The sequence below is a fragment of the Parasteatoda tepidariorum genome, chromosome 12 (genome assembly GCF_982258835.1).
Source record: "Parasteatoda tepidariorum strain Cologne lab strain chromosome 12, Ptep-v5.0, whole genome shotgun sequence".
NCBI lineage: Eukaryota > Metazoa > Arthropoda > Arachnida > Araneae > Theridiidae > Parasteatoda > Parasteatoda tepidariorum.
The window spans coordinates 43,426,971-43,445,420 of NC_141766.1; the positions used below are offsets into that span (position 1 = coordinate 43,426,971).

Consider the following 18,450-nt stretch of genomic DNA (forward strand, 5'->3'; position numbering starts at 1 on the left):
AACAAAATTATGATGATGTGCTTATTGATCATCCTCAGATATGTTTCCCAGACCATTGCAAAAAGCCCATTATGCAGCTTTAGTGCACCATAAATAAAGTATCCTGCCCCCAAATGATAAATAGACTAAATTTATTTCAAAAGGATTTTGCTGTTTAAAGAGTAACTGATAAAAAGAATCATTCTATAAATATCATACTTTACAGCTGTTACAGTTTACATTAAGTTTTCTTGTACTCTAAAAAATATACTATTTTATACCTTTGGATGTCTAATGAGAGAGGTCTATTGTTGAAAGTTTATTCTATTGCTTAACATTCTATTGGTTTATTAAATTCGATTAACATTTTATAATCATTTTATTTGAACAAAATAGTTTATTATTTAAAAATATTTCTGTGTGGTTGACAACTGTCAAAAATTCTTCAAATGCACAACTTTCAAGTTACCTACAAAAAGTGATGTTTGAATTTTTTCCAGATTAGTTTCTAATAAACAATTTATATCAGCTTCCCAGAGTTTTCCCAAATCAAGAGATTTAGTTGAATAAAATTTCTAAATTATGGAATTTTCTAACAACCATTTAAATCATCCTATTGGAATTCAAACTATTTTCTTTTTGAATAATACTTAGCGTTCTTTAAACATTTTGCTATGCAATCTTAGAAAATATCTAGGTCATGAAAAATATAGGTTTGTGATGCAAGTTTTTGCAAAATTAATTTTTAAAATAATTTCGCATTCTACTGCCATTTACTAAAAATGAATACCCAAATTAAAAGTGTATGACATCATTTTACAACAAAATTATTTAAAAAAATCAAACAAATATGAAGATCAAATGTTTTTGTTTTTATATTTTAAAATTTTTTTAAGTTTTAAACTAGGAGAGGGGAAATTTCTCATCAAAATTCATTAGGGATCCTGCTCTGTACTATGCGCATGATAATAATACATGGTGCGTAATGTTTTTAAAAAGTGCTTAAAGGTGCTTATTTTCATTATTTAAATGCTCTTAAAGGTGCTTTTTTCATTGGGTGTTTTTAAGAAGTGCTTAATTTTTCCTTTTCAAAAATGATTTTTTTCTTGTTACCGTGTCGATTTTCCCCACTTATTATGCAAGAGCGTGCTTTTCATATTGTTCTTTTCAACGTTTTCATAATTCACTTTGGCGTACCATCGGACCATAGCGTATGAAAGCGCCAATCATTTTACACCTTTGATGAAATACTTGCGAGTCCGTATGTGCGTCTGCTGAGCTGGATTCGGTGAGATTATTGCCTTCTTATATGCAATTCTGCTGCATTTTGCAAGATACTCTCAATTTCAGACTTCATTTTCCACCCTCTGATATCGAACCAAAAAATCTCTTCATCATTTTATAATGACTAATATAATCAAGAAACAAGTTCTTTGTCAGAAGCTAGTTATTTTCTCATGATCATTTAAAGTCTTTAAACCTTATTTTGCATTATTTTAATGTATATAGTGCTTAAAAATGTTTTTCAAGTGCTTAAAAGGTGCTTATTTTTTGTTGAAAGATTTGGCTACGCACCCTGTAATATAATGAATATTAATTTATTAGTTATTTTAAACTTAATATATGCTAGTTCTTAATAATAATAATTTATATCAAATTATTTTTAAAATTGAATAATAAATAATATATAGAATTCAAATAGGAATTATAATAAATTAATAACTAAATAATTTGTATATTTAAGTAATTATAATATTAAAATTTTTGTAATTTTTTCCTGTAATTTTATATAACTTTAGGAGCGTCATCGAGTGAAACAACTTTTAGCAACTCAAGAAGTGCAGTTTCCGAATTTGTATCGCAGCTTAAAGACTGCCATGTATCCATTAATGGCCATTAATGTTACTGGAGTTGAAGACAAGTTACTAGGCAAAGAATCTTTGTTAAAATTTGAAAATACTTTTTCTGATGAAGTTGATGATTAAATCATTTGTTTTACCTTCATTTGCTATCATTTTTATATATCAGATTGTATAAAATAAAATATTTTAAATAATTTAATGTTATATGTTTCAATTGATTTAGATATAGGATGTTCATAATGACCTTGAAATTTTTTTTATATATGTATGGGAAAACATGGTTTGGATAGTTGATCCATTTTTCATCTTTGTCTCGTTTAAAAATAAATGTAGTTTAAGTTTTCTCAGCAATACAAATTGCATACTTCTCACTATTTAAGATTTCTTGAAAATTATTTTGCAGAACTTTTTTATAATATTCTTTTAAAAAAAACTCAAACAGTTAGACAACATATTATTCTGTGGCTGATGTATCTTGATCTACCTCATGGGGTCACTCTTGGACCACATAACAAAAATATATTCTGTAACAGTATTAAAAGATAAATGTTATCCAAAACAGTTATTACATTATGTTTAGTATTTAAAGTGAAAAATGCATTTTTAAAGAATAATAAAACAAGTCTTTAATTGTTATGGAAAAAGGAAACAAACAAACAAAAAATAATCAATGTTACTGCTCATATTTATTTATTGATTTTATCAAAAACAAAATTTTGGTAAGTATGCTAATTGATTTTGCATAAAGAAACATGACACAATGGTTTAAACAAATTTTAAGTTTTCAAAGGACATGACAAATAATAGCTAATTATTATTATGGCTAATAATAGCATGACAAATAATAATAATAGAAAAGTATATTTCCTGAATATTTAGAAAAAAATTAGAATTATATAGTTTTCATGTATTATTATGTATCAACAATTGTTGAATATAAAACATATTTATCAGTATTGCATAACATAGATTTAATTCACTATAGAACATTAAGATGTTGATGCTTGATAAAAATTAAATTTTTTTAAAGTACACAGCAAATTTCTTGTCTAATTTTTATGAGTGAAGGTACAAGTTATTTTGTTTAAAACATCTTTTTTGCCCAGTTAACTATATTATAAATTTTGTTCCAGTTTTACAAGAGGTAAAAAGCATTATTTCAGACAAATTGTGTTATTTAATGTGATCAACTCTAGTTTAGAGTAATTTTAAATAAAATTAATTACATGCATATTTGCAGACAAGGGGAATTTGAAGTAATTTTTTTAATTATTTCTTATACATTATCTACGTTTAACCTGATGGCAAGGGGACTGTAATCCATGATCCATCTGCCACTGATCATATTTTCATCATCTCCTACATCAGAAAGCCTCTATACCAGGGGTGGGAAACTCGCGTCACGGGATGAACATTTTTTACTATTAATCGTAACTACCACATTGATTTACGTTGTAAATTATTGATATTTGAAAATAAATATATATTTTTTATTTTGTATTATTTTCCAGAGGTGGGAAAAACTGCTACTTTTTTGTCACTGTCACTTCTGCTACTGTGATTCAAGAGTAACAGTGACAAATAGCAGTGACTGCGATTACATACATATAAAATTAATCGTTATGAGTTATTAAATTTTGTATAAATAAATAAATTAACTATTTTTAATAAATAATCAAAATAATTAGTTTTCAATAATGTAAATCGATATCATCAATATTTTATGTAATCGATTAAAACAAGTAATTGTTCTACTTAGTAGTCCATTTTATTCGAAGTGTCGGGATGGTAGTTATCGACAATGTCAACCTTCACGGATGAAAGGAGATCAAGAATAACACGTAATAGAATTTCGCAATGCTTCAGATCTAGCAATCTTTCAAACTCTGAAAATTATATTGCTATTCTAGATCACTTTCCGGTTTCCAAACGCCCAAGATTAGAAATTTCTCTGTTTTGTTCTTATTTTTGGAAATGGCTCCATCCTACTTATCGCCAACCACCATGTCTGTGGCTGTTCTGAGAGACAGACAGTATCTATTTTTCTTTCTCGATCCCTCAGCCTTTCCCTGTATGTTGTGGAGCTGGAAATAGTTTCACACGTACGAAAACTATCAGTATATAACTACAGATATGTACAAATACCGTCGCCAATTTCTATTAGCTACTGTTAAAATTCAATTACTGTATTACTTATTCTAACATACACTAATACACGCTTTCTTGATATTGATACATGCTATTTGATATTCATTTTTGTCCTTCATGTCAAATTGTAAGAGAAAAATTATATCAACAGAACAGACAATTTAATGTTAAATTATTTTACTTCTGTGAAAGATAATATCGTGTGTTAAATGTACAGTGCAATTTTTACTACTTTGGTTGTTGTTGTTCATTTACGTCGCACTAGAGCTGCACAATGGGCTATGGGCGTCGGTCTGGGAAACACCCCTGAGGATGATCCGAAGACATGCCATCACAATTTTGATCCTCTACAGAGGGGATGGCACCCCCGCTTCAGTAGCCCGACGACCTGCACGCGAAGTCGAGCACTCTACGGTAGTACAGTTTAACGAGGACCGATACCGCACACCCTCGGTCCCTACGCAGACTGATCCAGGTGATCACCCACCCGCACACTGACCGCTGCCAGTGATGCTTGACTTCGGTGGTCTGCTGGGAACCGTGTCTTAACGATCAGTCCACTGCGGGACTTTACTACTTTGGAAAGAAAGCGAATACAAAAAAATACTATTTAACTCACAAAGGACATAAATATTTCAGTTTATAGATGAATATCGGCAAAAAAATTTTCTTGAAAAATAGTTCTTTTTTATTACTTCTATTTGAATCAGTATCTAAATAGATGTACTTGATTATTTAAAAAAAATATTGAAGATTAATGTTACTATAAGTTATTAGCTATACGTGAATCTAAACATATTTTATATGATAAATTTTTAATTAATAGGTCACTTAATATTTTCTTGCGTCAATTCTCTACGATGCAATAAAGTCATAAAACTATAAAAAAAAATATTTTAATTTCACAAAAGTAACATTTATAAATATATCAACCATTACAGCAGTTCTTTATCATTATCTAATTAACACGTATCTTCTAATGGTAAAACGCAATGGGTATATGTATATTTCTGTGATTAAGTATCTACCACCTTAAATTAAAAAATATATATACTTTATATATTTTCTGGATTAGTATTTTTCTCCTAGAATAGGATTTATTGCACATTCTCGAAGTATTTGCTAATCATTTCCAATGGTGGTAGATACAATAAAATATATATATATACACTGGTTATCATAAATTAAGGAAAATTCACAAAAATCGCGATAACTCAAGAAATTACACATGGAATTTTATGAAACTTACCCACAATATACAACACATAGTAAGGTATTAAACAACATAAAAAGAAATTATCAGACATTAATAGTAGTATAGAAATTAGCACATGTATAAAATAAACAAATTGGAAGTATCGGTTTGCAATAGAAAAAGTACCTTTAATATGGAATATGATTGCCTCTAGAAGCAATACAGCACAAACAGCGATGTGTGATGCTTTCAATTATGCGGTCTATCAGTTCAATAGGAAGTGAGAGCCATTGCTCTTGTAAAGCAGTTGCAAGCGTGGCAAGGGTCTGAGGGGGCGGATTGATGGCAGATACACGCCTCCCTAGAGCATCCCAAACGTGCTCGATAGGATTCAAGTCCGGGGATCGAGCTGGCCACTCCATGCGAGTAATTGTTTCCTGTTGAAGATAATCATCAACAATGCGAGCTCTGTGTGGTCTTGCATTATCGTCCTGTAACAGGAAGCAATCACCAATTGCCCTGGCATATGGGCGCACATAAGCATCAAGGATGTTGTCTCGATAAACCTGAGCATTCACGGTTCCCCTTGGAAAGACATGGAGGTATGTGCGCCCTCCTAAGGATATGCCTCCCCAAACACAGACACTGCCTCTTCCGTATGCATCTCTTTCACGGATGTTTGATGGATGATAACGGGTCCCAGGTTCTCTCCATATCAAATAACGTCTACTGTCACTTTCTAGACTAAACCTGGACTCATCCGTAAAGAGAACAGGCCTCCATTGATCTGACGTCCAGTGGACATGTTGTCGGGCCCACTGCAAACGGTCTCTCCTATGGCGTGATGTGAGCGGCACGCAAATGGCTGGTCGTCTCGCATACAGACCACCTTCGTGGAGCCTTCTGCGCACAGTTGACGTTGACACCAACCTTCCGGTGGCTGCAGCAAGAGAGGATCTAAGATGTGTCGGAGTAGCGGTTCTATTCCTGCGTGCACTTAATGTCAAATATCGGTCATCGGCACTGGTCGTAACAGTTGGCCGTCCTTGACTGAACCTCCTAGATGCCGAATCTGTGGTTTGAAATTGCCTCCAAAGTCTATGAACCACAGATGGACTCACATTTAGCCATCTGGCCACTTCTGATTGACTCTGCCCTGCCTCTAGTCTCCCGATGGCTCTCCATCGTAGTTCTTCAGGCAAATAATGCCTAGAGGTCATTATTACGAATTGGCTATCTCAGATTTTCAATGTCGCAATCACAGTAAAATTTGTGTGCTTTCTCTCAAACTTGGACTTTTATGCTCCAGGCAGATGACGTAAGCCGAGTGCAGCGCCACTAATTTGCATATTGCAATTTTACTCAGCTACTCTTAGTGGACAACATATGCAAATTTTGCACGGTTTGGCTTACTTTTGAAAGAGTTATCGCTATTTTTGTGATTTTTCCTTAATTTATGATAACCAGTGTATATATATTCATATTTGAAACTTTTAAAGTCTGGTTGCTTGATATACATCATGCTAGAAGTGGGAAAAACTGCTACTTCTCTTTCACTGTTACTTCTGCTACTGTGATTCAAGAGTGACATTGACAAATAGCAGTTTTGAACGATACATCGTGCCCCTATCGATATAAAATTAATCAATATTTTCTATCAATCAATCAATTAATCGCTATAATTTTTTAAAATTTTGAATAAATTATTAGAATAAATATTTTTAATAAATAATCGACATGATTAGTTTTCAGTAAAGTTAATCGATATCATCAATATTTTATGTAATCGATTAAAACAAATAATTGTTATACTTAGTAGTCCATTTTATTCGAAGTGTCGGGATATTTGTTATCGACAATGTCAACCTTCATCGATGAAAATGTGACTGTCCAAGGAAATCAAACTGTTAAAAACAACATTTTCACTGTGAGTTTTGGAGCGGTGACAGTAGCAGTGAAATTTATCACAGTGAAGTAGCAGTGAAATTTGTCACAGTGAAAATAGCTGTGATATTTGTCACATTGACAGTAGCAGTGAAATTCGTCTCGGTAAAAGTAGCAGTGAAATTATTCACAGTTTCAGTAGTAGTAATACTTTCACCGTGACAACTTTTTGATTGGAGCAGGTTGTCACAGTGACTGGAGCAGTCACTGTGACATGTCACTGCTCCGTTACGTTTGACCCATGTCTATTATTTTCAGACTGCAAGTAATATATGCAAGAAAAATGTGCTTAATTTAATCTCTTTTAAAGGATTTTTTCTTTTTATTTAGTCACCACTTTTTTGAGTTTTAGTCACCTGTGGCATCCTTCAGTTAGATACTGTTATTTCAGAAACTACATTTCCTAATTGTACAGTGAACCAAAAAAGACAAAGAATTAAATACGGACCACCCTGAATAACGTTTGATATAATGATGGGATTTTCACATTCTAGGACTCCATCTTAGTGGTTCAAGGGTATGAGCTCAATTATGCTAATTAATTAGTGCTGACGATATTTTAATTACGAAATAGGGCACTAAAACGTACTTTCTCTGAGTAAACACACATTTTTTTTTTGTTGACGGATTTGGATTTATCCGCGAACTGGGAAACTCCTTATAGTTTGATCAGGAGAGCGGTCCAAAAGTTTGACCACTTAATGTTAGCTTTACCTTTTGCGTATATCAACATATTTCGAAAACTTTTTAAGCGAATTGAAACATTTTTGCCCTCAATTATAAAATATATCTCTTCCCTGGGACCTATACTTTGGCTGGTTTTAATTGATGATATTTTTAATTGTATTTCTACTATGGATTTTACGAAATTTAAAGATTTTAATTGCAATGATGTTTCTTTAATTGATTTTGCAAATGATGTACTTCTTTTAATAAGTGGTCCAATCTTATATCATTTTGACCAACTGGTAACCCATATTTTTTCCTGCATGTCAGACTGGGCCGAGAAGAACAAACTTAACTTCAGCAGTGATAAAACCCAACTAATAACCTTTCCTAAGAACAATAAAAAATTGGAAGGCTACCATGCATAAAATTTAGACCTACAGATACTTGTAATATTAAAAATGTAAAAACGATGAAGTATTTAGGCGTCTTACTCGACCCAGGTCTGACATGGATACCACATTTAAATGAATTAAAAGATAAACTCACTAACTCTAATCAGGCTATTAAAAGGGTTGCCAGGGTGAAATGGGGCCTCAGACCGCAACTACTTAAACGAATCTATCTCCAGGCAAGTGAAAGGATAATAATGCATGCCGCCAGTGTCTGGTATAGGAACAACACCAAAATAAACGAAAAACTAAAAAGCCTTCAAAGAATCTCTCTTCTGACTATTACTAAAGCTTATTCTACTGTTAGCACGGAGGCTATCCAGATACTGGCGGGAGTCGTTCCTATTCAACTTAAGATAATTGAAGACATTTACATTAAAAGAGTCAAATGAGGCTTTGATTGGAGGCTATAAATTACGCCTTCCCAACTAACTTTGACCATACAATGAACTTCGATAAACCAACCCGGAACACCCTTCAAAATATCGATCCTTGCCTTGGGGATATGATTGCCCAAAAGATCAGGGCACGGAGATCTATACGGATGGCTCTAGAATGGAGACAGAACAACCTAATCACTATAAGACAGCCTTTGCAATGATTATTAAGCAGAATGGTATCACAATACATAAGTTCTCCACCAGAGTCACAGACAACACAAATATCTTTTTAGCAGAACTCAATGCAATTAAAACAGCTCTAGCATTTATCAACCAGCAACGTATCGAATATGTAACAATCTATACTGATTCCATGTCCTCCTTACAGGCCCTGGCTGACTCTGAACCCAGTTCAAAAATTATTGAAGAAACAAAACAACTATGGCACAACAACATTAAATTGAACTGGGTCAAAGCACATGTGGGGATCCAGGGCAATGAGGAGGCAGCCAAAAACGCCATTTGTTCTAGCACAATAGATCTCCAGGCACTGAGGACTCCCAAACAGGTTAAAACAAACATTAGAAATCTCTTAACTTCAATATGGAAGAATCAATGGGAGAGCAGTAATAAGGGCCGTCAGACATTTAAATTTATTAAGACCCCGTCAGTTAAATGATTACAAGCAAATTTTTATCTGAACCAATATTTGACGGGGCACGGAGTGTTCGGGGTCAACCAAAAAAAAGTATTTTAATAAAAGTGATACCTGTAATAACTGTGAAGACATTCAAACCATTGAGCACCTACTCTTTCACTGCGACAGATTCCGGACAATCAGACAAAACCACTTCCTCGGGAGAAATGAACAACAAATTTTCACGAGTAATACTTGCAAATCCATTATTAAAGAGATCATTAAAATTACTCTCGAGGAGATGCTGGCCCAAATTAACAACCAATTGCTCTCCCCAATAAATATAGTTGAATACTCCTTGGACCACTTTATTTAATAATTTTACTCGTAGTATTTTAAATTTCAAACTTTTAGCATATCATATTTTAAATTTTAGACCGTGTATTTGCATTTTTATGCTTTAAACATCGCTTTCCATTTTACTCAACACTTTTTAAATGTTGCTGTGCTGGTTGTTTTACACTGGTCTAATATTGATTTTAACTGTAAATTTTTAACTTTTAAATGATTTTCATTTAATTTTTATACACAATTAGCTTTTACCTTTGATTTTGTAAACCACTTTTTTTGGGCATTCGTCAAAACACGCTTTTAAATATCGATTTGCAAACATTTTTAAATTTTAAATGAATTTTATAACATTTACGTCCCTTTTGGACAAATATAATTAAATGATTTTAATCTTAGGGTATATTTTATCTATACTTGTTATTTTATCAATTTCGTCTTTTTACATCTTTATCCTATCTTTTATCCACAAATAATTTTATACCTTGAAATTTTATGCATGTTAATGGCTTTGTACAGACGATTTCTTTTTTTTTTTTAACATAATGTTTTAAAATTTTAATGTTTTTACAATTTTCATTTTTACTGGTTTTTACAAATTTTATGTCCTTTTGGACAGGCTTGTACTAATGTGTACTTTTAACTTGTGTGTAATTCTTAACCATTTTATTTTACCCAGCAACTAGCTCTAGCTCTCAATTCGATCCTATTGATACCTTTATTCGAGTGTAGTATCTAGCAAGTAAAAATGGGTTCGAGATGTTAGATATTACGTTACTATTAGGGTCTGTTGGCCTGAACGTAACAACACCAAACACGACCAATATTGTTTTAGTTTATTTTTATGCTAAATTTTTGAACGATATGTTAAATTATAAGGGTCCGTAAACCTTCTTTCTGATGTATTTCAATGTTTTCGAGGCGTGTTGCTTTCGTTGTTACAGTAACATTTTTAACATTTTATTTCTATATACTTGTTGTCAAATTAAGAATTGTTGTTCCATTGTATTCGGCGAATGGGCCTATAGGCCTAGGCGGCTGTAAATTTTCCTTGACGGATTCGGATTTATCCGCAATCTGGGAAACATGGTCCTTATAGTTCAATCAGGAGAGCGCTCTTAAAGTTTGACCATTTAATGTTAGTTTTACCTTTTGCGTATATCAACATATTTCGAAAACTTTTAAGCGAATTGAAATATTTTTGCACGCAATTATAAAATACGTTCATCTAAAGATAATTCCAGGTAAAAAATACATTTTAGAAAATATTTATTTTTTATTATTTTATATAATAATAGTAAAAAATGTTTTGAAATGTAAGGTATGCATTTTTTTATATTATTTCAAAATATATAATTTTACATGACAAAATACAAAATTTGAGAGAAATTGATTGGATACTTCCTGAGGAATCAATTTTTAAATATTAGACTTTTTCAGAAATCGATTTTTCGTAACTTAAAATATCGTCTGCATTAATTAATTAGCATACTTGAGGTCACTCTTACGCACAAGTCCTAAAAAGTGAAGATCCGATCATTAGATTGAAAGTTATTGTTCCATTTTTGTGGTCCATTTTGTGCTATTCCATTTAGTGGTCCATTTTTTATTTCCTGCTCAGTGTACATTGTAGTTCACAAGATATTTTACACCTCAGTTTAAATAAATTAATTGTTTTCGTGTAAAAAATTTTTAAACACGTTGAATGCCATGGGGTAACCGGTGACTGGCACTGAGTTTGCTTGCAGGGGTGAAAGCGAGACGGAAACGAGGAAAGGCTGGTAGTGAAACCTTTCCAGTTATAGCTAGTTTTGGGGAGGAGTTTACTTATTCTTTTTTTAAATTTTTCAACAATATCTACTTTATCTTGGAAAAGAAGCAGTTTTATATATATGCCAGAATTATAAAAGAAATCTTGATAGTTACAGATATTTCATTTTTTTCGAAAAAAATGCTGGAATGAAATGTTTTACGTACCAGGTTTTTCTCTTTTCCGTCTTGCTATATAAGGGCTTTCACCCACGTTTGCTTGTAGTGGCCACGGAAGTCACCGGTGATCGGCAGAGCCAAGATTATTCGAAACACATAATTCGAGTTCATCATAAGAGACAGACAGAAACTATTTTTCTGTCTCGATCCCTCACCCCTCAGCAATTCCCTGTATGTTCTGGAGTTGGAGATAGTTTTACACGCACGAAAACTATCAGTATATAACTAACATAGTATATGTAAAAGTACCTTCGCCTATTACTATTAGCCACTGTTAAAATTCAATTACTGTATTAATTATTTTAACATTTATATACAAGCTTGCTAGATATTCCTTGATGCTTTTTGATATTAATTTTTATCCGTCATGTCAAATTGTAAGAGGAGAAAAATTATATGAAGAGATCAGAAAATTTAATAAAAAGTGGTAGTTGGATTATTTTACTTCCGTGAAAGATAAAATCGTGTGTTTAATGTACAGTGCAATTTTTACTACTTTAGAAATAAAAGCAAATACAAATAAAGACTATTTAACTCATAAAGAACATAAATATTTCAGTTTATAGATGAATATCGGCAAAAATTAATTATTGAAAAAAATAGTTCTTTTTTATAACTTGTATTTGAATCAGTATTTAAATAGATGTACTTGTTTATTTAAAAAAATTATTAAGGATTAATGTTAAAATAAGTTATTAGCTTCACGTGAATCTAAACATATTTTATATTATAAATTTCTAATAAATAGGTCACTTATTTTCTAGCATCAATTCTCTACAATGCAGAGCCGGATTATACCTCTCGTGGGCCCTAGGCATACCCGTTTTTGGGCCCTCCCCTCCTTCCCCCCTCCCCTCTTTTCAAAATATATGCTAAAATTATCTTGCATATTTTTTTTTACATTTTTATTAATATGGATTTTAATTTACAAATTTGTTTACCGAACTTTATCTGCAATACCGACATACTGCCGATATCGATAATACCATTATGATTAGTTCGATCGATAATTATGTTAAAGATAAACTAGTGAATACTTTCCCCTAACGTTCATATTGCATTAAGAATATATTTGTCGAGTCTTGGATCAAATGCAGAAGGAGAAAGATCTTTCTCCAGGATAAAATTGATAACAATTATTTGCGTTCAACAATGAATCAAGATCGTTTGGCATCGCTCGCACTTATGTCTATTGAATACGACATTTTGCGTAGTTTGGAATTCGACAGCATAATACAAGATTTCGTTGAATCCAAAAATCGCAAAAAAGTAATATATTAGATCATAAGATTCTGCAAAATAATTTATTACCGAAAAATATTATATTTTTATTTGTATCTTCATAATTTTGTGCAAAATACACTTGTTGTTTTTAAAGCTAAATTATCTTTGTCAGCAAATTTTTTTCTCCCAAGTTTTTCGTAGGCCCCTGAATTTCGTAGGCCCTAGGCACGTGCCTAGTGTGCCTATAGGTTAATCCGGCCATGCTACAATGCAATAAAGTCATAAGACTACAAAGAAATTTATTTTAATTTCACAAAAGTAGCATTTATAAATATATCAACTCATACAGCAGTCCTTCATCACTATCTAATTAACATGTATCTTCTAATGATAAAACGCAACGGGTATATGTATATTTCTGTGATTAAGTATCTACCACCTTAAATTAAAAAATATATGTACTATATTTATTTTCTGGATTAGAATTTTTCTTCTTGAGTACGCTTTTGTGCATAATCACGAAGTATTTGCTAGTCATTTCCAATGGTGGTAGATACAATAAAAAAAAATATAAATATATATATTAATATTTGAAACTTTTAAAGTCTGATAATTAGTTTTCAGTAAAGTTAATCGATATCATCAATATTTTATGTAATCGATTGAAACAAATAATCGTTATACTTAGTAGTCCTGTTAAGTGTAAAAAATAAAAATAAAAAAATATATATTTATATTTGAAATTTTTAAAGTCTGGGTGCTTGATATAAATCACACTAGAAGTGGGAAAAAATGCTACTTCTCTGTCACTGTTACTTCTGCTACTGTGATTCAAAAGTGACATCGACAAATAGCAGTGACTGTGATTTTGAATGATACATCGTGCCCCTATCGATGTAAAATTAATCAATATTTTCTATCAATCAATTCAATTAATCGTTATGATTTTTTAAAATTTTGAATAAATTATTAGATTTAATATTTTTAATAAATGATCGACATAATTAGTTTTCAGTAAAGTTTATCGATATCATCAATATTTTATGTAATCGATTAAAAAAAATAATCGTTATACTTTGTAGTCCTTTTTATTCTAAGTGCCGGGATATTTGTTATCGACAATGTCAACCTTCGTCGATGAAAATGTGGCAGTCCAAGGAAATCAAACTGTGAAAAACAACATTTTCACTGTGATTTTTGGAGCGGTGACAGTAGCAGTGAAACTTATCACAGTGAAGTAGCAGTGAAATTTGTCACAGTGAAAATAGCTGTGATATTTGTCACATTAAAAAATCGTCAGCATTAATTAACACTAGATTGCCTAAGGAAGTCATTTTGACTGCTTTTAATTTCAATTAGAAAAACAATGATGCATATAATGACACAATTTCTTAGAATTTTGTGACTTTTTGTACGACATATAATTTTTTTTATTGTTAATATTTACAAATAACTTGTTATATAACTGTAAATATTACAAAAAATGCTAAAAATTAATTCTAAACAAATTTATTTACGCATTCACAAACCAGTCATTTTGACTGCTTTTAGGCAATATAGGTATATACTAATTTTCCGTCTTTCTAGTGTTAATTAGCATATTTGAGGTCACTCTCACGAGCATTTTAGTCCTAAAACGTGAAGATCCGATCATTAGATCGAAAGTTATTGCTCCATTTTTTTGGTCCATTTTGTGCTATTCCATTTAGTGGTCCATTTTTTGTTTCCTGTACATTGTAGTTCACAAGATGTTTTACATCTCAGTTCAAATAAATTAATTGTTTTTGAGACCAAAATTTTTTAACACGTTGAATGCCATGGTGTAACCGGTGACTGGCACTGACTTTGCTCGTAGCGCCACGGAAGTCACCGGTGATCGGCAAAGCCAAGATTATTCGAAACACATACAATTAAAGTAGATCATAAGAGACAGGCAGTAACTATTTTTCTGTCTCGATCCCTCACCCCTCATCCTTTCCCTCTATGTTGTGGAGTTGGAGATAGTTTTACACGCACGAAAACTATCAGTATATAACTACATAAAGCACCTTCGTCTATTACTATTAGCCACTTTTAAAATTCAATTACTGTATTACTTATTCTAACATTTACTAATACAGGCTTGCTTGATATTCCTTGATGCTTTTTGATATTCATTTTTATCCGTCATGACAAATTGTACTTACTTACTTTTTTTTAACAAAAGCTGTGATTTTGATCGATACATCGTGCCCCTATCGATATGAAATTAATCAATATTTTCTATCAATCAATTCAGTTCATCGTTTTAATTTTTTTAAGTTTTGAATAAGTTATTGGAATAAATATTTCTAATAAATAATTGACATAATTAGTTTTCAGTAAAGTTAATCGATATCATCAATATTTTATGTAATCGATTAAAACAAATAATCGTTTTACTTAGAAGTCCTTTTTATTCTAAGTGTCGGGATAGTTGTTATCGACAATGTCAACCTTCGTCGATGAAAAGGTGGCAGTTCAAGGAAATCAAACTGTGAAAAACAACATTTTCAGTGTGATTTTTGGAGCGGTGACAGTAGCAGTGAAATTTATCACAGTGAAGTAGCAGTGAAATTTTTCACAGTTTCAGTAGTAGTAATACTTTCACCGCGACTACTTTTTGGATGGAGCAGGTTGTCACTGTGACTTGAGCAGTCACTGTGAATGTCACTGCTCCGTTACGTTTGACCCATATCTATTATTTTCAGACTGCAAGTAACATCATATGCAAGAAAAATTTGCTTAATTTAATCTCTTTTAAAGGATTTTTTCTTTTTATTTAGTCACCACTTTTTTGAGTTTAAGTCACCTGTGGCATCCATCAGTTATATACTATTGTTTCATAAGCTACATTTCCTAATTGTACAGTGAACCAAAAAAAAAAGAATTAAATACGGACCACCCTGAATAACGTTTGATATAATGATTGGATTTTCACATTCTAGGACTCCATCTTAGTGGTTCAAGGGTATGAACTCAATTATGCTAATTAATTAGTGCTGACGATATTTTAAGTTACGAAATAGGGCACAAAAGCGTACTTTCTCTGAATAACCACACCTTTTTTTCGATGGATTCGGATTTATCCGCAATCTGGGAAACATGGTCCTTATAGTTTGATCAGGAGAGCGGTCCAAAAGTTTGACCACTTAATGTTAGTTTTACCTTTTGCGTATATCAACATATTTCGAAAACTTTTTAAGCGAATTGAAACATTTTTGTACGCAATTATAAAATACGTTTATCCAAAGATAATTCCTAGTAAAAAATAAATTTTAGTATATATTTTTGTTTATTTGATAATGGTCGAAATTTTTTTTTCTTAAATTAAGGTATGCATTTTTTTACATCATTTCAAAATATATAATTTTACGTGGCAAAATACAAAATTTGAAAGAAGTTGATTGAATACTTCCTGAGAAATAAATTTTTAATAATACGACTTTTTCAGAAATGCGCTTTTGAGTGCTAAAACGTGAAGATCCGATCATTAGATCAAAAGTTATTCCATTTTTGTGGTTCATTTTGTGCTGTTCCATTTAGTGGTTCATTTTTTATTTCTTTCTCACTGTACATTGTAGTTCACAAGATGTTTTACACCTCAGTTTAAAGATAATTGTTTTCGTGACCGAAATTTTTTAACATGTTCAATGCCATGGGGTCACCAGTGACGGGCAATGAGTTTGTTCGCAGCGCCACGGAGTCACCGGTGATCGACAAAGCCAATGTACATTAGAAACACATAATTCGAGTGGATTTTTTTAAATTATTACTGTTACTAAAACGGTTTGAATAAATTAATGCAATATGGAACACACAAAAATAGTTTTAGTTATATACACAGCGATGCCAAATTGCTCTGCAGAGCGAATAAATATTTTCAAGTGGTAGTTTACTAATTGTGATTCTCGATTTATTAAATTCAATGAAGTAGATTTTTATCCACCACTATTTCTAAACAAATTCGTAGGCTTATATAATTGACTGCTTTTTTCAGATATGTCATGCAAAGCCAAGTTCAATCAGATTTTTAGCTTCGAGAACTATCAAAAAGACGAAAAACTAAGACCAATAGCCACTCATTTCACCTCCAACGCCTCATACCACAACTTTCAGCATAAATAGTGGTCTTCAATTCCAGCATAGTCTACATCAATAATCCAAAGTATCAATAGTCCACAGCATCAAACACTTTACCAATACTGAAATCTTGACCTATGTTACTTCACGTTGACAATCAAACTACAGCCATCCACAGATTACAGCAAATTTGCTCTTACTATTCTCATTTTCTTTCAGTTATACAAGCAAAGTGCTTGCCTCTCAGTAACAGCCACCCCATAGACTGCTAAACTCAAACTGTCTTTTATTTTAACTTTTTATCTTATTTCATGATGAATGGGATATGGGCCTTCTGCGCTGCCCAGGTGCCCAATTTGCTATAAATAAAGAAGAAGAAGACAGATATGTCATGCTAAACATTTTAAAAAACTAGCAAAATCTGTCTAATATTTGCAAATTTAGTTTGTAGTTATTAACCGTTGTGGCCAGACGGGCAAGCCTTGTAAATTTAGCGTTGCAATTGGCCGTGTTAAAATCTGATTTATTAAACATTACAAGGATGCCAGAGATAAGTAAAAATATAAAAAGTGGTGGTTAATAAAAATCAAAAATCTCTTAAAGCAGATTGATATCAGCAATTTTTTCTAGCATACTTCTTTCAGTTCACTATTGAAAGGGAAATCATTATATATCAACAATAAAAAACGGTAACTTAAAAGTAGTAGTTTCTAATTTGACAAACTTACTTTGCTTTTACTTTAATTATTGTTAGTTTAATCATCTATATAATCAATGTTAATTCAAAGTATAACTAAATAGTTTTATTTTGAACAAAATAATGGTGAATTGAATAAATCAAACAATTATAACTCCGCCCACCAATAAACTACTAAAGAATTACTTTGATTACCAGTTTTATCTTTTTACCCTGGTTGATACGATTTTATGCTGTCACGTATTTGTGACAGTCGGCGCGAAAGGGTTAATGTGAGAGTTGAGGCATCTGCGTTGCGGCACTTGCCTCTGCATCTGATTTTGTTTGCCTAAGGCAACGGACGAATAAATTCAAAAACATAGTTACTAAGTACAATAAAATGAATAATATATGTACACAAAAAAATCCGATTAATAAAAGTAATAATACAAGTGCACATCCGAATAATATACCTATATGAAAACATCAAATATTTACAAAAATAAAAATTACAAAATATTATATTTACAATAATGAAATGATAACAATAAAATATTTACAGCGGAGTGGAGGAAGTAAAAATTGAGAAAAAATAGAATGTACAAATTTACAGTCGGAGCGATAGGTCGTTATGTAATCCATAAACTAAGTTGGGATAATAAAAACTTGGGTAGACTACGTTACTCCTCTGTCTCGCCTCCCCCGGTAAAGGGCTTCTCAGATACACAGAGAAGCAATTTCATCTAATAGATAGTAAGAAGTATTAAATTAGTGTTTAAAAGTTCTCGACATAGTGCCATCGAAGAGGAGAAAGTTAGTTGAGGGCTATGATTTATGTTATCTACTATC

The 18,450-nt window shown here is 31.8% G+C and overlaps 1 protein-coding gene across 1 annotated transcript in view; it reads left to right on the top strand.

Annotated features, from left to right (window-relative positions):
- Nucleotides 1–2,040, top strand: part of LOC107455864 (uncharacterized) — a 39,097-nt gene extending 37,057 nt beyond the window's left edge. The window contains exon 21 of the mRNA XM_016073586.4: nucleotides 1,779–2,040. Coding sequence (XP_015929072.1) covers nucleotides 1,779–1,964 — 186 coding nt within the window. The 3' untranslated portion in view covers nucleotides 1,965–2,040. The remainder of the gene's footprint in view (nucleotides 1–1,778) is intronic.
- Nucleotides 2,041–18,450: the final 16,410 nt, after the last annotated feature.